An 18,852-nucleotide genomic window follows, 5' to 3' on the forward strand; every position below is an offset into this window, starting at 1 on the left:
TCTATAAATTGCTCACACTGTGAACTGACCTTTGATGGATTCCATTCTTAGCGGAAGTTGTGATGCCAAAATGCCGATACCACAGTGTTGCGGCGCGAGGTAGCGGAAATGGTGAGGATGGAGAAGATGAAGTCCAGCCTAAGTTCAACCCCTTTGGAACTGCCGACGATTTTTTGGAAGAAGTTCATAGCCGCTGTGATCGCACTTATGCACGATCAGGCAGACGATTGACATTTGCAACGAGCATGCTTTGTTCTGACTGGTTAATTACAAACCCCCAGTGGCACCTTTGTCTGTGCGAAGCGGAAGATAGAATGCGATACTGAACAGCAAAATAGTTGAGCGAGGATAAATTCACGGGATAATTGATAATACACAGGGATTAGTGCAATTCTTGGGCGTGCAAGGTCCTAACGTTTCATAACGTGTTATCTTCCACTGAAACCATGCGAAGGGGGTACAACACTGGTACAACTGGTGCTTGTGGTCCATTGTAGCTAATGTTTCATTGTCCACGCCTCTGTAGTGTATCAGTTTATAAAACCCACAAAAACGACGGTGCAGACAAGTTACCCGATGATCCATCTCACAATATTGTGACCCCAATCTTCACCACTACCCGAGCTAAGGGCCAAGATGGGACTCAAATGCTTATGACCTTCAAGAACGAATTCCGCGATAGTACTTCCCCTGCTCTTGAATTCCCGAGCAGATGTTTGGATCGAAACCGATATCGTACGTGTTTCGCTTCCCGCCATGACATTCCGGGTCGGAGGGAGCGAAAGGATGTGTGAGTCATCTGCCCGACGAAGCAAGCTCAGCGGATGATTTACCGCAACCTTTCATAACACGTTTGCGTGACAGCGTAGAACTGAGGGCGAGACCACAAAATCTCGCATGGAACGCCAATCAGTATGACACTACGTACACAGCCGAATGCAGAAGAAGATAGGAATAGAGAGGGCAGGAGCAAATAAGAGGCCAAGTGCAAACCACCCGCAGAGTGACCGAGAAGAAACACACGGTTTGAGTCACCCTCAGCAACACTTCCGATCGTCTATTCAACTGTGTCGCGCACATCTTCTGAGCCCCGAGGAAAGGTGATCTCAGGAGCGGGACGATAGTCTGGAATCACGACCAGAATGGATGCAAAGAAAGCGCAAGGGTCGTTGTGTACGAGGTTAGCAGGCGAGGACGAGCGTGCTCCATGAACTAGTCCGCCACCATAGAGAAAGATAAGGATCGGTGGAAGCCCGTTGTCGGATCCTGGTAGCGGGGAGTAGTAAACGTCCAGCTAATATCTGTCAACAGACTCTCCCAAACAACGTGGGAACATCAAACACACCTGTGAACGTCTGAGGACCCGTACGTGAAAGTTTCACGTCTGATGGATTCAATAGCTGAGCGGTTGGCCTCAAGCAAAGGGTAAGCTGAACACAGGGACCAAGGATCGCTGTTGTTGTGGATTGAAGTTATCACGCACTAGGGTCAATTATCTCCCTTGTACGTGGTCTGCTTGGGGTCTTGGATGAGCCAGCACAAGCCATTAGGCAGTGGATTATTGATCGTTGGCTTGCAGCGATATTTTTGGAATGATTTCGCCCAAATTTTGCCATCCATCTGGTCGTTCGATTCTTCATTCCCGAGGATGAAACGTCCACCAACCGTCGCATGCGTTTGGCTTTTTAGCGGAGAATCCAACTATGTTTCGAGAAATCGGTTCTATGGCCCACGTCCGCTGTGGTTTCTTACATCTGGCAAAGTAAGCTGTTCCTGCTAATATGTACAGACAGGTAACGCGGATGTATTTATTGCGAAGGAACCTTGGATCCTTATATTTGCATCAAGCAAACCCGTATTGCCTACGGGGATTTGGAATGGGGCAAGGCTCTGCGATACCAGATGCCGTCTTTATATTCATGGAAAGGGCTGCTGGAGAGTCTCTAGATATCCAGACCTGGCTTTCCCTCGACGGTCTCGCGCGGGACTCGGGATCATTGTCCAACTCCATAATTATATCTTGCAAATCAGGGCGCTAAAACTCCCTGTTGGCACCTTGATCGGTTCTGTCACTAGTCAGCCTGTCTCCGACGACAGATTTGCATAGGGTTGGCCTGCCGATAAGCAGGCTGGAGTCAGCGGGTCATACGCGGACGAAGCGGACATGAACTTGGCCCTTCGTCGACAGCACGACCTATCCGAGTTTCCACCAAACGTTGTGGGGTCACTCTCGCGATCATACCCCCTAGTATTTAAACACGGTGACATTGATTGATTGGGAGCCCTCGGGGTGGTTTCCCGCTCACTGGAAATGTTTGAAAGCACACTGGGTACCAGCTGTGCATAACCAGGAACATGAGTGGGAAGACCGAATAAAGGAGATTGTAACCCCATACGAAATGGAGCGCGAGGCAGACAAGGATGTGGTACTGCATGTCACGGACGGGCTCAGATGGCACTAAGTAAATCCCCTCACGCAGAACCGAATTTGACGGAACGGTCCTTTCACGGGTGGATCGCGACTCGTGATATTAAATTAAGATCTCTCTTCTAATCATTTCTGCTTTGGTTCTGTCTACTAATTTCAGGTTCATGCAGTTCACTTGCAGTACCTGGGGGATGTATCGAGGACTACCTCCTGAAAGCCACAGCACTGATTATGAAACGAGCATCCGAGTAGCTACCTTATTGACTACACCACATTACATGCGTACAGTAAATCATAAATATCCACCCCGGCTGGGTGGTGAATGACAACTTACGAGTGCGAAGTAACCAGAAGATTTAAATCTGCTTCAGTCCTTTGGCATGCACCTCCTAGCTTCGCTTCGTCAAAGTACACGGAGGAATGGCCGTATCATGGATTATGATACGCTGGGGGTGGTGTCGACGGCACTGCATCATCCTTGGGCAGTGGTCCATCGGAATGACCTTGGCACATTGGATCGTTGGAAATACAGTTAGTAGATCCGGGACTGCCGACCATAGCAGGCACACGATTTCTCGTTGGCCGCATGTATGATGAATTCCGAGGTCCACCAGATTCACTTCCCATGGCGTTTGCGTTGCTCACCGCAACAAAGTAAGTCGCCGACCTGCGTCTCCTCCGAATTATACAACTGCACCACAGCCAGTTAGAGTTGCGCACGGAGCTGTGGTCCAAAGACATACCAAAGCACTGCAAAAAGCACGAATACTAGGGCTAATCCACCAACGATCCAAGGCCAGGCCCCAACAACAGCTGGCTGTTGACATGTTATCATCAGCTCCAAATCCCCTGGTTTCATGTTTGACTTTACCGGCCATGTTCATTGCTAAGGCCCTAGAGGCACGAAGTCGTCGCTGGACGGGAGCCATGGGGTAGTCTGACCTTGGAATTGGGCGCAAGGAAGTTGAGCATGTTCTTAAGTAGGTTCTCCTTACGGTCGGTGCCGGTGGACCAATGACCACAGGAGGGCCGGGTTTTCCCGGGTAAATGTATATGTTCTTTGAGTATCTGTAGTTGGGCGAGTTCATGTAGTTGTCATGCGGCTTACCTAGGTCCAGATGACCGGTGTATGTACAGCCGTAGATGCCAGTACTGCTGCCATTTGGTGTGGCAATCTGGCTCCCTTGCGGTTGGTATGCCGGCGTGCCATGCTGCAAACCGGTGTAGGGGAACCAAGGTGGAGGTGCGTAAGCAGGTCCCTTCTGCTCTTTTTCACAGCAAACTGCCCTACCAGATATGCTGCAGATTGGATATGTAGGCACCATGTAACCGTATCCAATCTGCAACGTAGCATCTGGGCTGGTGGCCATCGAATCCAGCCTTCCATTGGCCTCCAATTGTTTTCGTTCTTGCCACGGGAAAAAAGATATGTGAGTATCATTAATGCGTCACCCAAAACTTAGGTACGGTGCACCTCTTAGCAACACTTACGATCTATAGAAGTAGCATTGCCATTGCCTGGACACTTCGGAAACGGCAACAGTGGGCTTTGGTTTCCTTACATATCACGCTCCTGTGGTTCAGCTAAAAACACAGTAGGCACTGCCCCATTACTGTCCGTGTTCATTAATGAGGGTACTTGTTGACTATCCAGTCTGCTTCAATTAGCATCCGCCGCTCGCCGAATGTTCTTTACCGAAGGGTTCAGTGAGAGTTCTGTCGGAACAACGCAGAGTCTTAGACAGTCAGAGGCGTTCATATGGAGCGGGCTTTCAGGTACTGACGAGTCTATCAACTTGGGTGGCTGTGAGCTATGTCACCAAGTCAGTCGACTGCGGACACTGTGCAGCGGCTCCTGTTGTCCCTGGCACCGCAGCGCACCTCCACTTGAGGTAAATAGAGACGGCCTGTCCATCGTCAGTTTTGTGTTCTGCACAAAATTTAATACACGAGCTGGCATACAACATCCAAAGTAAGACATGTAGATGATACGACTGTCGACAGTAATTGACAGATGTGGTTACGTGGTACAAACTGAAGAAACAAAAAACAAGAAACCTGATAGTATGTAACAGAACAACTTAGCCAGATGTCTCAACTGCGTGGGTCAAGATACGCCGGTGGAGGTGACTTCAGTACGTCACGGTCTAATGCATTGTGTGAACATGTTGTTGTACACGTGCATCAACGAAGTAGAAAACAAGCAAGCATACCTCTGTTCTGAGAGTTATCTGCACCACCCTCTGGAACGGTATGCAGTGGTGGCATATTATACGGTAGTTCCTGGGACCCCTGGTACAAGGGTTGTAGATATCTTGGTGGACCTCCAGACTTGTCGTAAGCTGGAAGTTCGTCCTTTCTATTTGGGCCAGAGGCTCCTAGGGAACTGAGTCGGCGTCCACCGGCATCTGTATCAGCGGCTCGGACCTGGCGGTTCGGACGGTGTGCGTCATCGATCGGGGGGACCATGGGAACTCTGTATGGTTGGTAGGAGGAGCCACGAGTTCGTTCCCATGATTGGGAACCGGAATTCCGGAGAGGAGGGATGAGACTAGGAGAAGAACGATTAATTCTGCGGAGGATATAGAATCTAGTTTCGAAGGGTTAATGAGAGGTGGCCGGGGTGATGGTGGTCGTTTGCTTACCTCCATAGTATAAGCAGAAAAATCACAACGACGATAGCGATAGCGGCAACAGTAACCATGTAATAGATGAGGTACTAGGGATGCTGTGAGGCATTGTGTAGTCGGTAGAAGCTGGAACCCCTGACCTTGCCACCCTGACTGAGTGCCCTGACACTGATATTCTGTGCGATGGGGGTCATTGGAGTGGATTTAATCTGGGACGTTAACCTTACCCACTCAGACGCTGGTGGCTGGCTCCGTTAATAATGCACAACTATAGTGTGAAAATCAATGATGGCTTGTAGGCAGTGGGATTGGTTGCGTCTGCCGCGCGGCCCGCTTGGAGTATCCAAACAAACACCAACAAACGGCTGTCTGTTCTTGGAAGGTGTGCTGGGAGAGGTTATGGACGATGAGTTGGACGAATTCCTCGTCGCCGTCGCCATCGCTGACAACGACTACGACAGCAACTTCTGGCAGGGGTGTTCCAGTCACGCCAGCGATGGCCGGCTCACGGTTCTTCCCAAAGTCTTCTGCCACAAGTAATATCTTATCACCCACCTTTCCGAGTCAGATCAACTCAGGGGATCCTGTCCGTGCGTCGGTCGCACATCTCCTCGTTCGGGCGTACACCCTTCCATGCTCGACCGCGGCCCAGGCATTCTCGCAACTTGTCCAGCCAACTGCTCGGTTTCAGCTGGCCCTCGATGCATTACTTCCCCTTCTCAATTCTTCCGTCGAGGTAAAGCCATGTTCTCGCTTGTGGTTCGCTTCTTGATATATCTACCTCCCCGCTTCGTTCGCAGCTCGCTCAACGGATTTTGGTCTCGTTTATTTTGTATTCTATGTACGCTCCTTACCCGATTTCACTCAACCCTTTCAAGTCCGCTCTGTATGCCACGTTCGTCAAGGAGAGAGGTCACGCTACCCAAGTTGCCACCGAGGGTGGTTTTAGTGAGAATGAACAATTGGTTTGGGTCCTTTGGAAAATCTTGAAAGGCGATGGAAATGATGTATTGATATTCTTGCTACGTTACCATTCTGGAAGGCGCTGACCAACCATCAGATCGGACCTTATTCTCCTAGCACGTTGACCAGGTCTCCGCTGCTTCCTGAACTTAGAGCGTCCAATCTCTTTTTGGAAGAGGAAAGCTCTTTGGACTCAAATCTAACTGAAGCGTATGTAGTACTAGTCATATCCGGGTAGCGACATTTGATTTTCTCCAGGGGTATTTCCGATCTTCCCCAACAGGGTACCACCCAAGAAGCCCGGATTCTTGATCTTAAGGGCTCTTCTGCGGGCCAATCATTGACCGTAAACGCCGAGTTACATGTCTCTCCTGAGGAAGACGAACAGAATGAACGCATTGCCCACGGAATGAAGCTACTTTTAGCTGCTCGTGATCGGACACTTACCCTCACGGAACAAAGGGTAACCTTTTTCACGCCATCAATACACGTGCAAATTATAATTCATAATCCGTACCTGCAGATCCTGACCCCCTTGATACCCAGTTTGACGTCACCCCCTGTGATCACATCCATGGACCTGCCTCCTATTGTCGCTCATAATCCTAACATAGCCTATCAACTTGTTTTGGCATTGCTGACATCCAACCCGCTTAATGCCCAGCCTCATGGCCCTTCTGCATACATAGACGCTTTAAAGCAACTTCCTCCCACTTTGCCTTCCTTTGACCTGCTGGTCCGACTTCTGCAGGATACGACGATCTTGATTGACTCCTCTACTGGTGGGAAGACGACCGTCGCTGACGTAATCTATACGGAAGTACTCGGTCGTTTCATCCACGAGAGTATAAAATGGCTCGAAAATGCCGAACGCGAAGAGCGCGAAGGACTCATCAGCGATGATCGGTTCGCGAAGGGTGTTCAAAATGTGAGACCATACGACACCAACCTGACCTTGGCTCGGAAACATTCTGATTTCGATGTTTAGTTCTGCCGCTTTTACGCATCTCTCATCCGGCTGTCTGTCGTGGACACGACGTCGGACGCGGACACCACCGAAATGATCCATTTTACACTGCGTAACGCTAGGTTCGAGGAAGCCAACACTCTCTACCGCATCTTGGCCGCTGGAAGGTTCTGAACGAACCTTTTCCACTTGTTTCTTTATACAACCCCATTTTTTTTCGCCCTCAGCATTCAACATCATATGCATCCATTCATCCATAGAAACTTCTCTGACCACGACCGGCACGATGTCTCATCCTTTCTGCACGTCAATTAGGGGTCTATATCTGAAAGTCCATGTTGATTCCATCCATGCCTTTCACATTATCGTGTATGTAGTTACTTATATGTATGCAAGAAACTTATGGTCTCTTTTGGTGTATGTCGTTATGGCCCACTTTTATCGTAACACGTCTTTCCGTCTGTACAAATGTGTTTATGTAGGTACTTGTTTGAGTTTCTATCATACGAATCTCTCATGATCAATTGAATTCAGGGCTTGTTCTCATTCAAAATTCTATGTTCTAGCTCGCCACTTATATATGGCGGCCTTTATGTAAATCTCAAGGTTATTACAACAATTTCATTGCTAGGCAACTAAGGAGAAATATCAACATGAATGATTGAAAAAACCAAAAAGAAAAGAAAAGAAAAGAAGTGCGGAGGTGGGTTGCGAAAAACGGGAACCAGTATCGTAGTCACATCCAACATCCATAGACTGTCCTGACAAACAGGGAAGACGGACGGGCGTGGTAGTTATGTATCGGCTAGAGGAAACCAGTTCGTTGTAGTGCTGCCCAGCGTGCGGAAGATAAGGGTGTATTACAAGGAGAAAGAAAAAAAGATACCACATGGGTCAGGTCAGGGGAGAAAATAGATTACATTGCAAGAGAATCGAATCAATCGAATCGAGAGAGGGGTAACCTATCACGATGCTGCTTGCGGCTTTGTCTTAAATCGTAACAGAGACGCTAGACCGGACGGTGCGCAGGCCTTCTTCATAAACTCGTGCTACAGCAGATAACGTATCAGAACCAGGGACTTCTACCGATGATCACAAGTAAACGACTGACATTTAACAACTCGCTCGAATTGGCCCGGCTCCGTACGTCGACGCAAAGACACACGCTAAGGAAGCTCTTCAGTTCTTTGCTTAATGCTTCCGGCTTTTTGAGCGTCGGCGTCCCGTTTGTAGCGATCAAGTAGAGCGCCTTCAACGGCTCTTCGTCCAGATATGGCGGTTCGTTTTCAATCATCTCGATGGCCATAATACCAAGCGACCAAATGTCAACTTTAGCACCGTACTCTTTCTGTTTGACAACTTCGGGTGCCATCCAGTAAGGGGTGCCCACCATGGTAGCACGTTTAGACTTTTGGTCGGTGAGCTTGGCGCAAAAACCGAAGTCGGCTGAAGATCGATATTACATCAGCCACCGTTATGAAAAAGACTTGAAATGCATACTGATCTTGACCCGACCCTGGGCATCCAGCAATACGTTATCGGATTTAATATCGCGGTGAATGATGGATTGACTGTGTAGATGACACAGGCCCTGGCAAGTCTGTACGAGGGGGTTAGGGTGGATATTGCATTGTACCAGAACCAGCTTTACCTCCAAGCATATACTCGAGATCTGATCTTCTTCTAGCGTGTTGTTTTCTATGACATCAGTGAGGGCACCTCCTTCCATGAACTCCATAACAACCCAAAGTTCCGTATTCTTGACAAGGTAAGCATCGAGGAAGTTGACAATATTGGGGTGTTGCGACTCCTTCATGACGAGAATCTCGTTTACGATAAGTTCCTTCCGTGGCTGGTGAGAGAGATCCATTTCCTTGATAGCGACTTTCTTTCCGTTTGCCAGTGTTTTGGCAACGTAGACATGACCAGATGCCCTGTTGAAGAACGGTGAACAATCGCTGGACCAGAGATGTAGTCACGACTTACCCTTGTCCGACTTTCTTGATCTTACTGTACAGTGTCTTCGGGTCGTCCTCCGAAACGACGGACCGGAGTTTCTCCATAATCTGGGCTTCTGTCATCGTGCTTATGCGCTTCTCTTTCTCCTTGGGCTTCTCATTCAGCTTCCGCGCAGCCTCCGCGACGGCGGGGTCCTCGCCTTCCGTAGCAGTGACAGTGACCTCAGGTGTGGGAACATCCTTCTTCTTAATGGGTTGCAGTGGTTTCACGGGTGGCGGGCCAACAGTTGCACCTGCAGGCCCGGCGGCGGGGTGTGTGGCGGGCTGAGAACCAGCCGGTGAAGTTTTGGCAGGTGGTAAAGCAGGTCTTTGCTGTTGTCCATCGCCTTGTTCCTTTAGCTGTCTCTCGCGTTCTCGCTCCTTCTCCTTCTCCCGCTCCCGTTCTTTCTCTCTTTCCCTCTCCCGTTCCTCGCGCCTTCGTTGCTCTCTCTGCTCGCGCTCTTTTTGGGCGAGAGCGTCGACAGTTGGCGCTTTGTCCAAAGAAGGCTTTGGTGCACCCTGCTCAGGGACATTGCGAGCCTGGGCCCGTGCACGTAAGTCCACTGAGGAGGGCGTGTGAGCGGGCACCACTGGCTTCGGTGCGGCTGGTGCGGGGCGCGTAGCTGTCAGAAGTGGGCGAGGGGGTGCGGGGCGCGTAGCTTGTAAGGGGTTTGATCCCTGGAGTATCGCTGGGATTGGCGGACGTGCACTGCCTCCCTGACTTGATGACAACGAGCTCGTGTGTTGGGTATGGGAGCTGTTCACGAGCTCCGCGGCCCTAGCGGCAGCAAGTGCGGTGGAAGCGAAGCCATTCTGGGAGGGGGCCGGAGGGGCACTCATTTCCGCCGGCGCGGAGTCCTGGCGTTTCATTGCGGGAGGCCGAGTGTCCAGTTTCGCAAGGGTAGTCCCGCCAAGGCCGGTGCCGGCGTTAAACCGTGGGGGTGCGGAGGGGCCATCCGCGGTGTACGGTGAGAGTGTGCCGACTGAATTACCCGATAGGGAACGCGTGACGGGAGGCATGCCCATGCCCATTTCTTCCAGCTCACGCTTCTGGTGGTCAGTATAGAACTCAAGTACATCGAGGACAGCCTGGGGATCCTTTGCATAGTCCTCCCGAGTGATAGCGGATTTCGTGAGCAGTTTGCTCCATTGCTCAGGCATACCCTGTTCCGGAGAGTTCCGTCAACTGAATCTTCGGACAACAAAACTGTCGTAACGCACGGTAAAGGCCCCGGTGATTGGATCAAAGCCAACGTGTACTTTGTGTACGAAGTTGGTTGGGTTGCTCACGCCCATCAACGGAGAGCGAGAATAGATATCGTCTTGCCAACCGTAAAGCTCTTCGTCGTTCTTAAGAGACAGATGATATCGTTTATCTTTTGTTTCGAGCAGTAGACAGTACGGCTTCAAGTCGACTCGTTCGATGTTCGTGATATCCTTGAGTGGGATTACGCTCTGCTGAGGTGCAGACTAGGACGATAGCCGATCAGTTGGTACTCGCCCGAGGGCGCAGCTGAACACAGAGATATCCTGTAGACATCGCTCACCTCGTTTTTATGTATCGATAACGTCTCTTCCCTGAGCAGGAGCCATTTTCTCAGAAACATGAAGCTGGCGAAGCCCTCCTCCTTCAAGCTGACCATCCCGTACCGAATCACATTGGAACAGAGAGTGCTGTCTGGATGCCGAAGAGGGGAGCCCCCGATACCAGTATAGTCTGGAGAATAAGAGGAGCCGGATGAGAAGGTGGCACTGTAACCAGTGTTCTGTAAGGTATGATTATAAGAAGGCGTGGTATCGGTTGTTCGTCGTACAGGTGCCTGGGGAGCGGGTCTGGAAGGAGTTAGATTGGTTGCAGTGATTTGACTGAAGGCCATTATCGATAGTTGAAATAAGAGCAAGAATTGAGGGAACTGTCGTCGTCGGGTATGAGCTAGTGGCGAGGAAAAGGCAAAGCTGCTGGCAACGAGGCAGATGTGGAGCCCTGGTGGTGATTAGCCGTCGTAATACGATCGTCGACGTCGTCCGCAGGAGCGGCAACGCGGTATGAGTTGGGTGTGGTTGTGAGATGGCTGATAATAATAATGCTATGAGGCGTCGTCGTCGTCCCCCCAGTTTCACGCTCAGGACCTTCTTCCGCTTTCGGATCTACCCGCCACTACGGCGATGCTATTCCACGAAAACATTACACTACGTACGGCTGAATACCCTACGTCTTGCTACCACAACCGCAAGTAAATTCCAGCTCCATAGATAAGAGGGATCATCTGTTCTTCGTCATGCTGTACCCGACGTCAATTTTTGTCAAGGTGAAGTATGGCAGGGAATCACATACCGATAGACGAACCGCTTCTTCGTATGAGCAAACTCACCCAGTTTATGACCCACCATGTCCTGGGTGACAGTGACAGGAATGTAGTCTTTACCATTATGGACCATGAAACGAATTCTGTACCCGGCCAACATTCAGCATGACCCTCTCAAAATGACGTCTGCCCTCACCCGACGAAATTAGGAAGGATGGTGCACGAACGTTCCTGCGTTCTTATCGGAACGTGGTCCTCCAAGGCCTGCTTCAAGTTTGGAAAAGCGACGAAGTACGGACCTGGGGGAAGTAGAAAAACTTGAATAAAGGACGGAATGTCACTCCCATGCACTCACCCTTCCAAGCGGACCTTCCAGACCTCACAATCAAGGATGGTTGCATATGTGCTAATATGACAGCGTATTAGGAATGAGACCTCGGGCACATTTTGTCTAGTGCTTAAGTAATATATGATATACCAAAACGGGCGCTCCTGGACGCTACAAGTACAAACACGAGTAGAGAAGTAAAACAGACGGTGCGGTCACGGCTGAGTCAGGACCCCATCACAGCGTGACGGATCCGAAACGAGTACGGTGGGAAAGAGCGGGCAGAAGTAGTTTCACGAGAGATAACCCCAGTGCGTCATGTCACAGGAGGCCATGTATGGCTAGAGAAAGACGTAGTCTAACAGGAGTGCTTGCATATATTGCAACTACGAGAAGTAGGCAGTGCCATTGAGTACAACTTACATATGCGCAGCAGACAACGCACAAGTCTTTACACCTGGCAGCCTTAGGTTCCCAGCTACGATAGTGGACGTGGCGGAACAGAACGAGATAGAACTTCTGGGATGATATATGTCTTCTGAATTTAACACGGACAATCCCTATTAATAAGCTATCGAGATCATACGTGTGAAGATGACACCACGAAGGATCGTATAAGATGGAGGAGAAGAGATTACAGTTAGAGTTTCGAGTGCTCAGCAATGTCAGCATAAAAAAAAATATGATGACCTTGCTTGGTATTGCATGAGAGGTTGCATGCTGACTACGTGACCCTGCCAGCAACGTCATGATCCTTATCAAAGTGTTTCACTTCCGGTGTCTAGTGTTTCCTGCACAATTGACACTTCGAGGCTTGCACTCGAAGCACTCTCTTGGGTGCCCAGAATTCTTACAATCTAACATGTTCTGCAGCCCGGACAGCAAGCCATAAGTCGTACCTCGATATGCCTGCACCCGCATCAAACATAATCCTAGAACGAACGATGTATATTCAGCAACTCATATCGACACAGTACCTCGCTTACCGCTGCAAGTGAGCTACATCGTCGTCCAGGTCCATGCGTCGGGGTCCCTCAATAATTTCTACAATCGACCGGAAACCCAAGGTACAGGGACGGCCATTGCGAGACTGTGCCATCCGAATGTATCTCACGACCTGAACTAAGTGAAGTAACATTCACGGGGACAAGAGTTCGCTTGCCTTTGGTAGTAGTTGGTTCACTTCTGAACGAATTCCACACCAATAGAACCACAGAATCTGTAATGAACGAACAGTCAGCTTCAAGAAGTCATGATCTGAAGGACAAACTTACCTTTCCAGTTATATCCTCCTCCAGCGCTCGCTGTTCATCTTCGTCTTCTGTTGCTTCGAGTTTCACTTGGAGCGCATGCAGCTCTAGTACCGTGGAATGAACATTGCCCTGACTATGATGTCCAGGAGCTGGGTTACCGAGCATCAAAGGATGGAACCAACCGTATCGTAATCACTGTGGTCTGCTTGATCTGATCTCCTGGAATGAGAATACAAAAAGAATGCCAGAATGCAGAAAGCATACGAAGAGAAATAAGTACTTACTGCTCACCCTCAGCTGCGTCGAGGAGGGTGGTACGAATGCATTCGAGCAGCTTTTCGTGACTAGAATCAGTCCCAAGTCCTTTAGGTTAAACAGTAGCACGTACCCCAACACCAAGGGTTTGCGAAATAGACTCCACCTCACGCTGCGTCTTTCGTTTCTCGGTAGGCGATCGGCGGCCAAGAGCTTCGCACTTGTTGAGGAAAAGAGGTACCGCACCTTCACAGTATGGGTTCTGCCATGTCTCAAGTCAGTATCTGAATGGATTCCGTGTCACCACCAGACCGACCAGTGACGGATACCATGGGTAGGTTAGTAAATCATTTCCTATGCTGTAATGTAAGTCTGCAGTGAACACACTTCGTATGACGTGCTGACCTCCCACCGTGCCTACAGGAGCCTCGATGCATAGCTGAGTTTCCACAGTTGAAGGGAGCCTTATGAAGGAGGTTATCTCGCCAACAGTCGAAGGGAGCCTTTCGAAGAAGGTTATCTCGCCAACCTACATTTCGATAATGTCAGCAGGCTGAGGATAAAGCAATCAACCCATACATAATTTTTCAGGTACTCTAGACCGAACATGGCCGAGAGGTCGACCACCCCGTTCACCATCTGTCTATGCTGCTGTCATAATGAGGGTGCGCTTGTTGGCTGTATGCAGCTGTTCGACGTACCGCGGACTCAGTTCCTGCAGAGTCATGCTGCAGATAATAGGATTAGTTAGATAAACCGAAAGCTCCCCGTCTGACTGACAGGAGTAGATACCAGATTCGTTAAAGCGTAAAAGTGCTCCCTATGTTCCGAACATGGTATGATCAGTGACATTACGCAACGTGATCTGAGCGAAAGGATCACCTGATGATACTGAGCTGCTCCCTTCTCCGTGTACAAGCTGGTTCTCTATGCCAAGCTAGTGGTCTTCCAATGACGCACAGAGTGGTGAAGATATCTGGGTCTGCGAGCCGATTATCACCCTTCGATACTGAGCCAGACACACAAGGTCAAAGCAGAAGTAAGAACCATCCATTGAGTAAACCTACCATCTCCTACCTCTATCCGTCTTCCCTCATGATCAAGGTGGCAGAATTCTGAGCATTGAATAACTGTTGTGACAAGACATTTGCCTGAAAGACGGGTAGACCAGGCTTTCAGCAGCAGCTCGAATTCTTCGTTTTTCGGAAGCGAGACGCCCTTTGGTTGATACAGCGCCAGATTGTAGTTCCTATTGGATAACGTTACAGCATCATGCTGAGTCTGCACTCGACGTGGCACAAGTTTACAGCTGGATACGCGAGAGACGACTGGACGATAAATTGAAGTCATGGGATCGATACCATGTTGCTGCATATCTTCGAATATGTTGCCGCAACGTCTGAAATCGTGACAAGTAGAGGAGTCGCCATAATCACCCAGCTGTTTATGTCAGGCTCGCCACGAGCCCATGAGATACGCGTTACGACTCACCACAATCTCTTGACCAGAACACTTGTCAAGCCGCACAGATTGGCCACCTAATTCCAGCTCATGCAGACCAAATCTACTTGATGCCCACGGCAGCCATAGTGCGTCGGCTATCTATGGTTATCTGAGTGGTTAGATTCGAATAAAAGTGCATGTGAGAGAAGGTACTGACAGAGGTGCATTGACGTGGTCCAGTACAGCTGCCGGGGCATAGCTCGATGTCAATCATCATACTGGTGTAGTCCATGTAGTCGCCACCATAGACAATCCTGGCATCCCAATTGGACCGGGGAACGTGAGCATCCTTAATGGTGACGAAATTGCTGGGAAAGTCGGACTTGTCGATGGGTGTATTCCACAGCATGTCATATACTTTCTCAGCAAAGTCTGCCCACAATGACCAGACCTCTTGCTCCGCAGGGCATTCATCACAGACAACGCGTGCCCATATATTACCGAGGTAGTATCCAAGTCCGACTGCAAAGCGAGATCTGGCATCATTGTTGGCGTAGACTAAGACAACGAGAGTGTTTCCTGATGAGAATGTGATAGTATCGCCTGCTACTTCAAGCGGAAAGGCGCTACGGCGGGTGAAGCCGTTCCATGAGGCACGCTTGTCATGGAGCCTAAGATCGTGGAAGTTCTCATCATCGTCTTGAGAACAATCAAGATAAACTGGGGTAAACATTGGGTATGCGTGCGGAAACCGTGTAGCGGGATGCCGAGACCTCCAGTAGCCAAGTCCATGGGATTCCATGTTGATGGTGATCAAGTTTCCATAACGGTCACGACATGGCAATATGGCTTCGATATAACGAGGGTCGTCGGGATCAACTGTAACAGGCCAGAGTACTTGGATGCCCAGATTGGTGACATCAAATCTGAAAAGTTGGGGGGACTCTGCACCCCAACGTAACAGATCAAGTATGCGCCAGTCTACAGCCACGTCGAATGTATCGTGGCGCACGTATGCCTCTAGTTCTTTGAAGAACACTTTGGGTTCCACATTCTTGATGTTGTGACAACCCCGGAAGCAGCTCGGATCGTCTGCTAGAACACCGCCAAGCGGGTCAAATCGACCCTTTGGATTCCATGCAAATATGCTGTGATCACTGGATACGCGGATGATTTCCAGCTGTAGACGCTGAAATGCTTTCGAGCGCTCTCCATACAGCATGGGCATGTTTACACCAAATAAACCCATCAGTGAATACGCTCTATCTTCCTCTCGCGTCGTCTTCCGGTCGGCAGCCCAAGACAGGATGTGAGCGACAAGAGGACGCTCCGGAGAGTAGGTACTCCTCAATACCCGTTCGTCCCTCAAGACCTTCTGCGGAATACGTGTAATGTCCTCTAAGGTGGATGCCAACTCCTGTTTGGTGCCAATGGATACCCAGTTCCTGTTGAAAAATTCGACTTCCCCAGGAGCAATGAGCTCCTGGAGTGTCCAGCCTCGTGAGAACCACTCGGGCCAACCGTTGTACAGGCCGAACTTGCTCGAGTCTTGTTTAGTAGGAAAGACCGAGTCATCGACGTCATTGAGGTACACGTAGCACATTTGCGAGTTGCGGTACCATCGATACATTGAATTGATCGCCTCTGAGAGTTCCGTGCTGCTTCGCTTGTCAATGCAACACGTATCAATCCATAACCACATGTAACCATCCTTCATGGCCTGTTCGCAGCTCTTGATAATCTTCTGGTACCCGTCACGCTGCCTGATCTCGTCCTTGTCTTGCTCGTTCATCTTCATGAGTCTAGTCATCTCATCGTAATCAACCTCCGTTCCCCAGCGATGTGAAAGTATCACATATTTCGTAGTCTTGTCATTAAGTTGTTCCAAGACCTTGGATTTGAGTCCAGCTTGCTGGATGCCCCTTTCCCAGTCGAGAAAAGCGTTCACGTCTAATAACCGCATCTTCCTAATGGGTAAACGGCAAAAACTTGAGGCTGCACCAACGCCCACAGACCTCCACACGTACCGCCTGAATGCCCAAGACCACAAGGTGGTTCCCAAGATTACGAACCTTACGTGTCTGGGAACAGAGTACTTGAAACGACGTGATATACGATCGTTGCAGGTCACAAGTTTGGGCGCCAATTATGCAGCCACTCGCTTTCCCGCCGGGTTGCAGACTGACCGAAGGTGTGCACCCGTGAGTATGTGCATGGGAAGTTAGCGAGCGCTTCAGCCCTGGCCCTATGAGTTCCAATTTCAGTCGCTGTCAGAAACAAACCAAAAGAACATATTCAGACACTCCTTCATGCTCCATGCAGTGGCTTGACGTTGCTTGTGCCATCTTTCAAAAACCTGCCTTCTTGCAGGATTTTGGAAATCCTCAGGGTGAGCGTGCTCGGCAGCACGGACACCAGTGGTCCAGAGTGACGAAGTCAGCAGCTCCCAAGACGAGTCCCGATAACTGCCACTCTACCCAGGCAGTCTTTTCATCGTCGCAGTTACAATCATGCTCTTGTTCAATGGCCCGGAGTAACCCCACGTGTCCCCACTATGTAAGCGAGGTCTCTCCTCTCGCGGCTTCGGAATCTCCCTTTGTAACACGCGACAGCCACGAAGGACCCATATTTCATGTCGGTGACGTCTCTGCGAGACTACGTCCACAACTAAGTAGAAAGAAGTTATGGTGACTCTTTCGATCATACCACACATGTGGAGACTCCAGGAACATGCTTAGCCCCATTGCTCCTATTGAACCTACATATGAATCGCTCCCACCTTCCGACTTGGAAAAGCAGAGAGATGAAGCGAAACGAGAGTAAGGAGATTACATATCGTAATTGACCTGGCCTACTTGACCTATCCATCTGGGATGCCGACATGGGGCGAGCCTGGTCGACCGGACTGCGTTCCGAGAGATACCAGCAGTAGAATGGAAACAACAGGAAGCGATATTCGAATTCATCTCAACGGAGGCGGATCACGTGTAAGATCTCCAACTTATTGTGGAGGTGAGTCTGGACCCAATGAGATTCTACCTGAATCGTCGACTTCGATGTTGAGAGCTCTTTTACTCGCGTCTGGTGGACACGCTTGGAGAAGACTCGACGTCGGTCATATTTCCCAATATCGAAGATATCTTCTTTCGAACGCAGTGCGTTCTTCTGGATATGACTGACTCCCGGCTCACCCCACATCTTCCAGGCATTCCTGTCTGCTCTGGAAGCGCGACAGCGAGAATTCTGACTCTGTGTAGACCACGGAGGAAACTTGTTAGAAACATGCATACCTCATATGCGAGTGCATCTAATTTGTTGTGTTGCCAGATAACAAGGGCGAACACGTTGACGAACTGATCATAAGACTACTGGCCAACCAAGCCAATGCCGGGAAAGCGTTGCAATCGCTTGGGGATGCCAATCATGACTCGAGTCGTGCGCTCGACTGCAGGTTCAGTCATTTATTTCTTGCTGGTCTACCTCTTCCTAATCGTCCGTCCTCCGTAGCACCTCCGGGAAGACCTGTCAGCTAGGTAGCTCGATTTATCCAGTTACCTTCCCGTGGAAAAACGATTCGTAGTGCAATGTCTAACTCGGTATCCTCTTCGCACCCAACAAGTTCTGCAATATATAGACCCACCCGCACCAATGCCCGACCTGTCTTCGGTACTACGACTGACATGGTCTGTTCTCACAGACCATAAGGAATGAGAGTCGACAGGGGAATGCGCTGGCGTGTGTGGAACAAAAGTTAGACGAGGTGAACGAGACGATACGAGATCGGGAGAGCCGGGTGAGGTGTGGTGAGGCGAGCAAAGAGCCAAGGATAGGCAAGGGGTAAATATCGTGTTTTCTCGTCCTCTTTAATTCTATCACCGGTGACGTGAGATATCGCTGACGTTCTCCCCCTTTTTTTCCCGCCGTTCGGTCCTTTTGACCTTATGCTTCCAACTCACCACCTAGGTCCTCGAAACTCCTCGAAGGTGTATTGACGAAAGCACAAAGTGGACGTAAGCTATGCACGCTACTTTGCAGTGATATCCTCATCTCAACAACACCGGTCGTGGAAGCTTATACTGTGTAGCAAATCCACAATCTCATGACTACCACATTGTCATATTGACTGAAATCGCTCCTGTCCCCTCCCCGTTCACGAACTCAAGACCCACACTCCACGGGCAAATCTGCCTGCACATTTATCTTTTGAGCTTCACTTACTAGTTTACTAGCGGAGTAGACGATAGTGCCCAGGACTAGCTCGCTAAGGACAGTTCTATGCTGA

General features: G+C 49.8%; 9 protein-coding genes across 9 annotated transcripts; 3 read left to right on the forward strand and 6 right to left on the reverse strand.

Moving 5' to 3' along the window:
- Positions 1-569: 569 nt before the first annotated feature.
- Positions 570-1,547, reverse strand: F5J12DRAFT_928278 (Alpha/Beta hydrolase protein; the record flags this gene model as incomplete). The annotated part of the gene is made up of 5 exons (XM_051749437.1): positions 570-839; positions 929-1,057; positions 1,079-1,266; positions 1,346-1,453; positions 1,484-1,547. 5 exons carry the CDS (start codon positions 1,545-1,547, stop codon positions 570-572), a joined length of 759 nt encoding a protein of 252 aa, XP_051598524.1.
- On the forward strand, positions 1,337-2,502 carry F5J12DRAFT_744525 (uncharacterized protein). The gene is made up of 4 exons (XM_051742064.1): positions 1,337-1,365; positions 1,420-1,503; positions 1,580-1,762; positions 1,820-2,502. Exons 3-4 carry the CDS (start codon positions 1,649-1,651, stop codon positions 2,105-2,107), a joined length of 402 nt encoding a protein of 133 aa, XP_051598525.1. The 5' UTR covers positions 1,337-1,365; positions 1,420-1,503; positions 1,580-1,648; the 3' UTR covers positions 2,108-2,502.
- On the forward strand, positions 2,259-2,462 carry F5J12DRAFT_723170 (uncharacterized protein; the record flags this gene model as incomplete). Its single annotated transcript, XM_051741435.1, has 1 exon — positions 2,259-2,462. A coding segment is annotated over one exon (204 nt), but the record flags the coding sequence as incomplete, so codon positions are not given.
- A 23-nt stretch (positions 2,503-2,525) lies between the features above and the next one.
- F5J12DRAFT_842481 (uncharacterized protein) lies at positions 2,526-3,942 on the reverse strand (the record flags this gene model as incomplete). The annotated part of the gene is made up of 3 exons (XM_051746163.1): positions 3,304-3,942; positions 3,172-3,245; positions 2,526-3,119 (listed from the first exon to the last, which is right to left on the reverse strand). Coding segments are annotated over exons 1-3 (824 nt in total), but the record flags the coding sequence as incomplete, so codon positions are not given.
- Positions 3,943-4,508: 566 nt separating this feature from the next.
- On the reverse strand, positions 4,509-5,358 carry F5J12DRAFT_229200 (uncharacterized protein). The gene is made up of 2 exons (XM_051738491.1): positions 5,074-5,358; positions 4,509-5,018 (listed from the first exon to the last, which is right to left on the reverse strand). Exons 1-2 carry the CDS (start codon positions 5,130-5,132, stop codon positions 4,613-4,615), a joined length of 465 nt encoding a protein of 154 aa, XP_051598528.1. The 5' UTR covers positions 5,133-5,358; the 3' UTR covers positions 4,509-4,612.
- A 106-nt stretch (positions 5,359-5,464) lies between these two features.
- Positions 5,465-7,574, forward strand: F5J12DRAFT_842495 (uncharacterized protein; the record flags this gene model as incomplete). Its single annotated transcript, XM_051746164.1, has 7 exons — positions 5,465-5,794; positions 5,859-6,065; positions 6,119-6,231; positions 6,280-6,484; positions 6,545-6,949; positions 7,010-7,466; positions 7,523-7,574. 6 exons carry the CDS (start codon positions 5,465-5,467, stop codon positions 7,160-7,162), a joined length of 1,413 nt encoding a protein of 470 aa, XP_051598529.1. The 3' UTR covers positions 7,163-7,466; positions 7,523-7,574.
- On the reverse strand, positions 7,575-11,091 carry F5J12DRAFT_842503 (Pkinase-domain-containing protein). The gene is made up of 7 exons (XM_051746165.1): positions 10,533-11,091; positions 10,207-10,455; positions 8,975-10,149; positions 8,640-8,922; positions 8,489-8,588; positions 8,100-8,434; positions 7,575-8,037 (listed from the first exon to the last, which is right to left on the reverse strand). Exons 1-7 carry the CDS (start codon positions 10,860-10,862, stop codon positions 7,954-7,956), a joined length of 2,556 nt encoding a protein of 851 aa, XP_051598530.1. The 5' UTR covers positions 10,863-11,091; the 3' UTR covers positions 7,575-7,953.
- Positions 11,092-11,120: 29 nt separating this feature from the next.
- F5J12DRAFT_842508 (uncharacterized protein) lies at positions 11,121-11,720 on the reverse strand. Its single transcript, XM_051746166.1, has 4 exons — positions 11,647-11,720; positions 11,488-11,590; positions 11,321-11,434; positions 11,121-11,267 (listed from the first exon to the last, which is right to left on the reverse strand). Exons 1-4 carry the CDS (start codon positions 11,690-11,692, stop codon positions 11,249-11,251), a joined length of 282 nt encoding a protein of 93 aa, XP_051598531.1. The 5' UTR covers positions 11,693-11,720; the 3' UTR covers positions 11,121-11,248.
- A 1,948-nt stretch (positions 11,721-13,668) lies between these two features.
- On the reverse strand, positions 13,669-16,705 carry F5J12DRAFT_229335 (heterokaryon incompatibility protein-domain-containing protein). Its single transcript, XM_051738492.1, has 7 exons — positions 16,598-16,705; positions 14,788-16,537; positions 14,619-14,729; positions 14,195-14,567; positions 14,010-14,136; positions 13,829-13,947; positions 13,669-13,775 (listed from the first exon to the last, which is right to left on the reverse strand). The coding sequence occupies exons 2-6, from the start codon at positions 16,531-16,533 to the stop codon at positions 13,875-13,877; spliced, it is 2,430 nt and encodes an 809-aa protein (XP_051598532.1). The 5' UTR covers positions 16,534-16,537; positions 16,598-16,705; the 3' UTR covers positions 13,669-13,775; positions 13,829-13,874.
- Between the last annotated feature and the right edge of the window lie 2,147 nt (positions 16,706-18,852).

Source organism: Pisolithus orientalis (assembly GCF_024613125.1).
Source record: "Pisolithus orientalis strain OTSU chromosome Unknown F5J12scaffold_22, whole genome shotgun sequence".
Lineage (NCBI taxonomy): Eukaryota > Fungi > Basidiomycota > Agaricomycetes > Boletales > Pisolithaceae > Pisolithus > Pisolithus orientalis.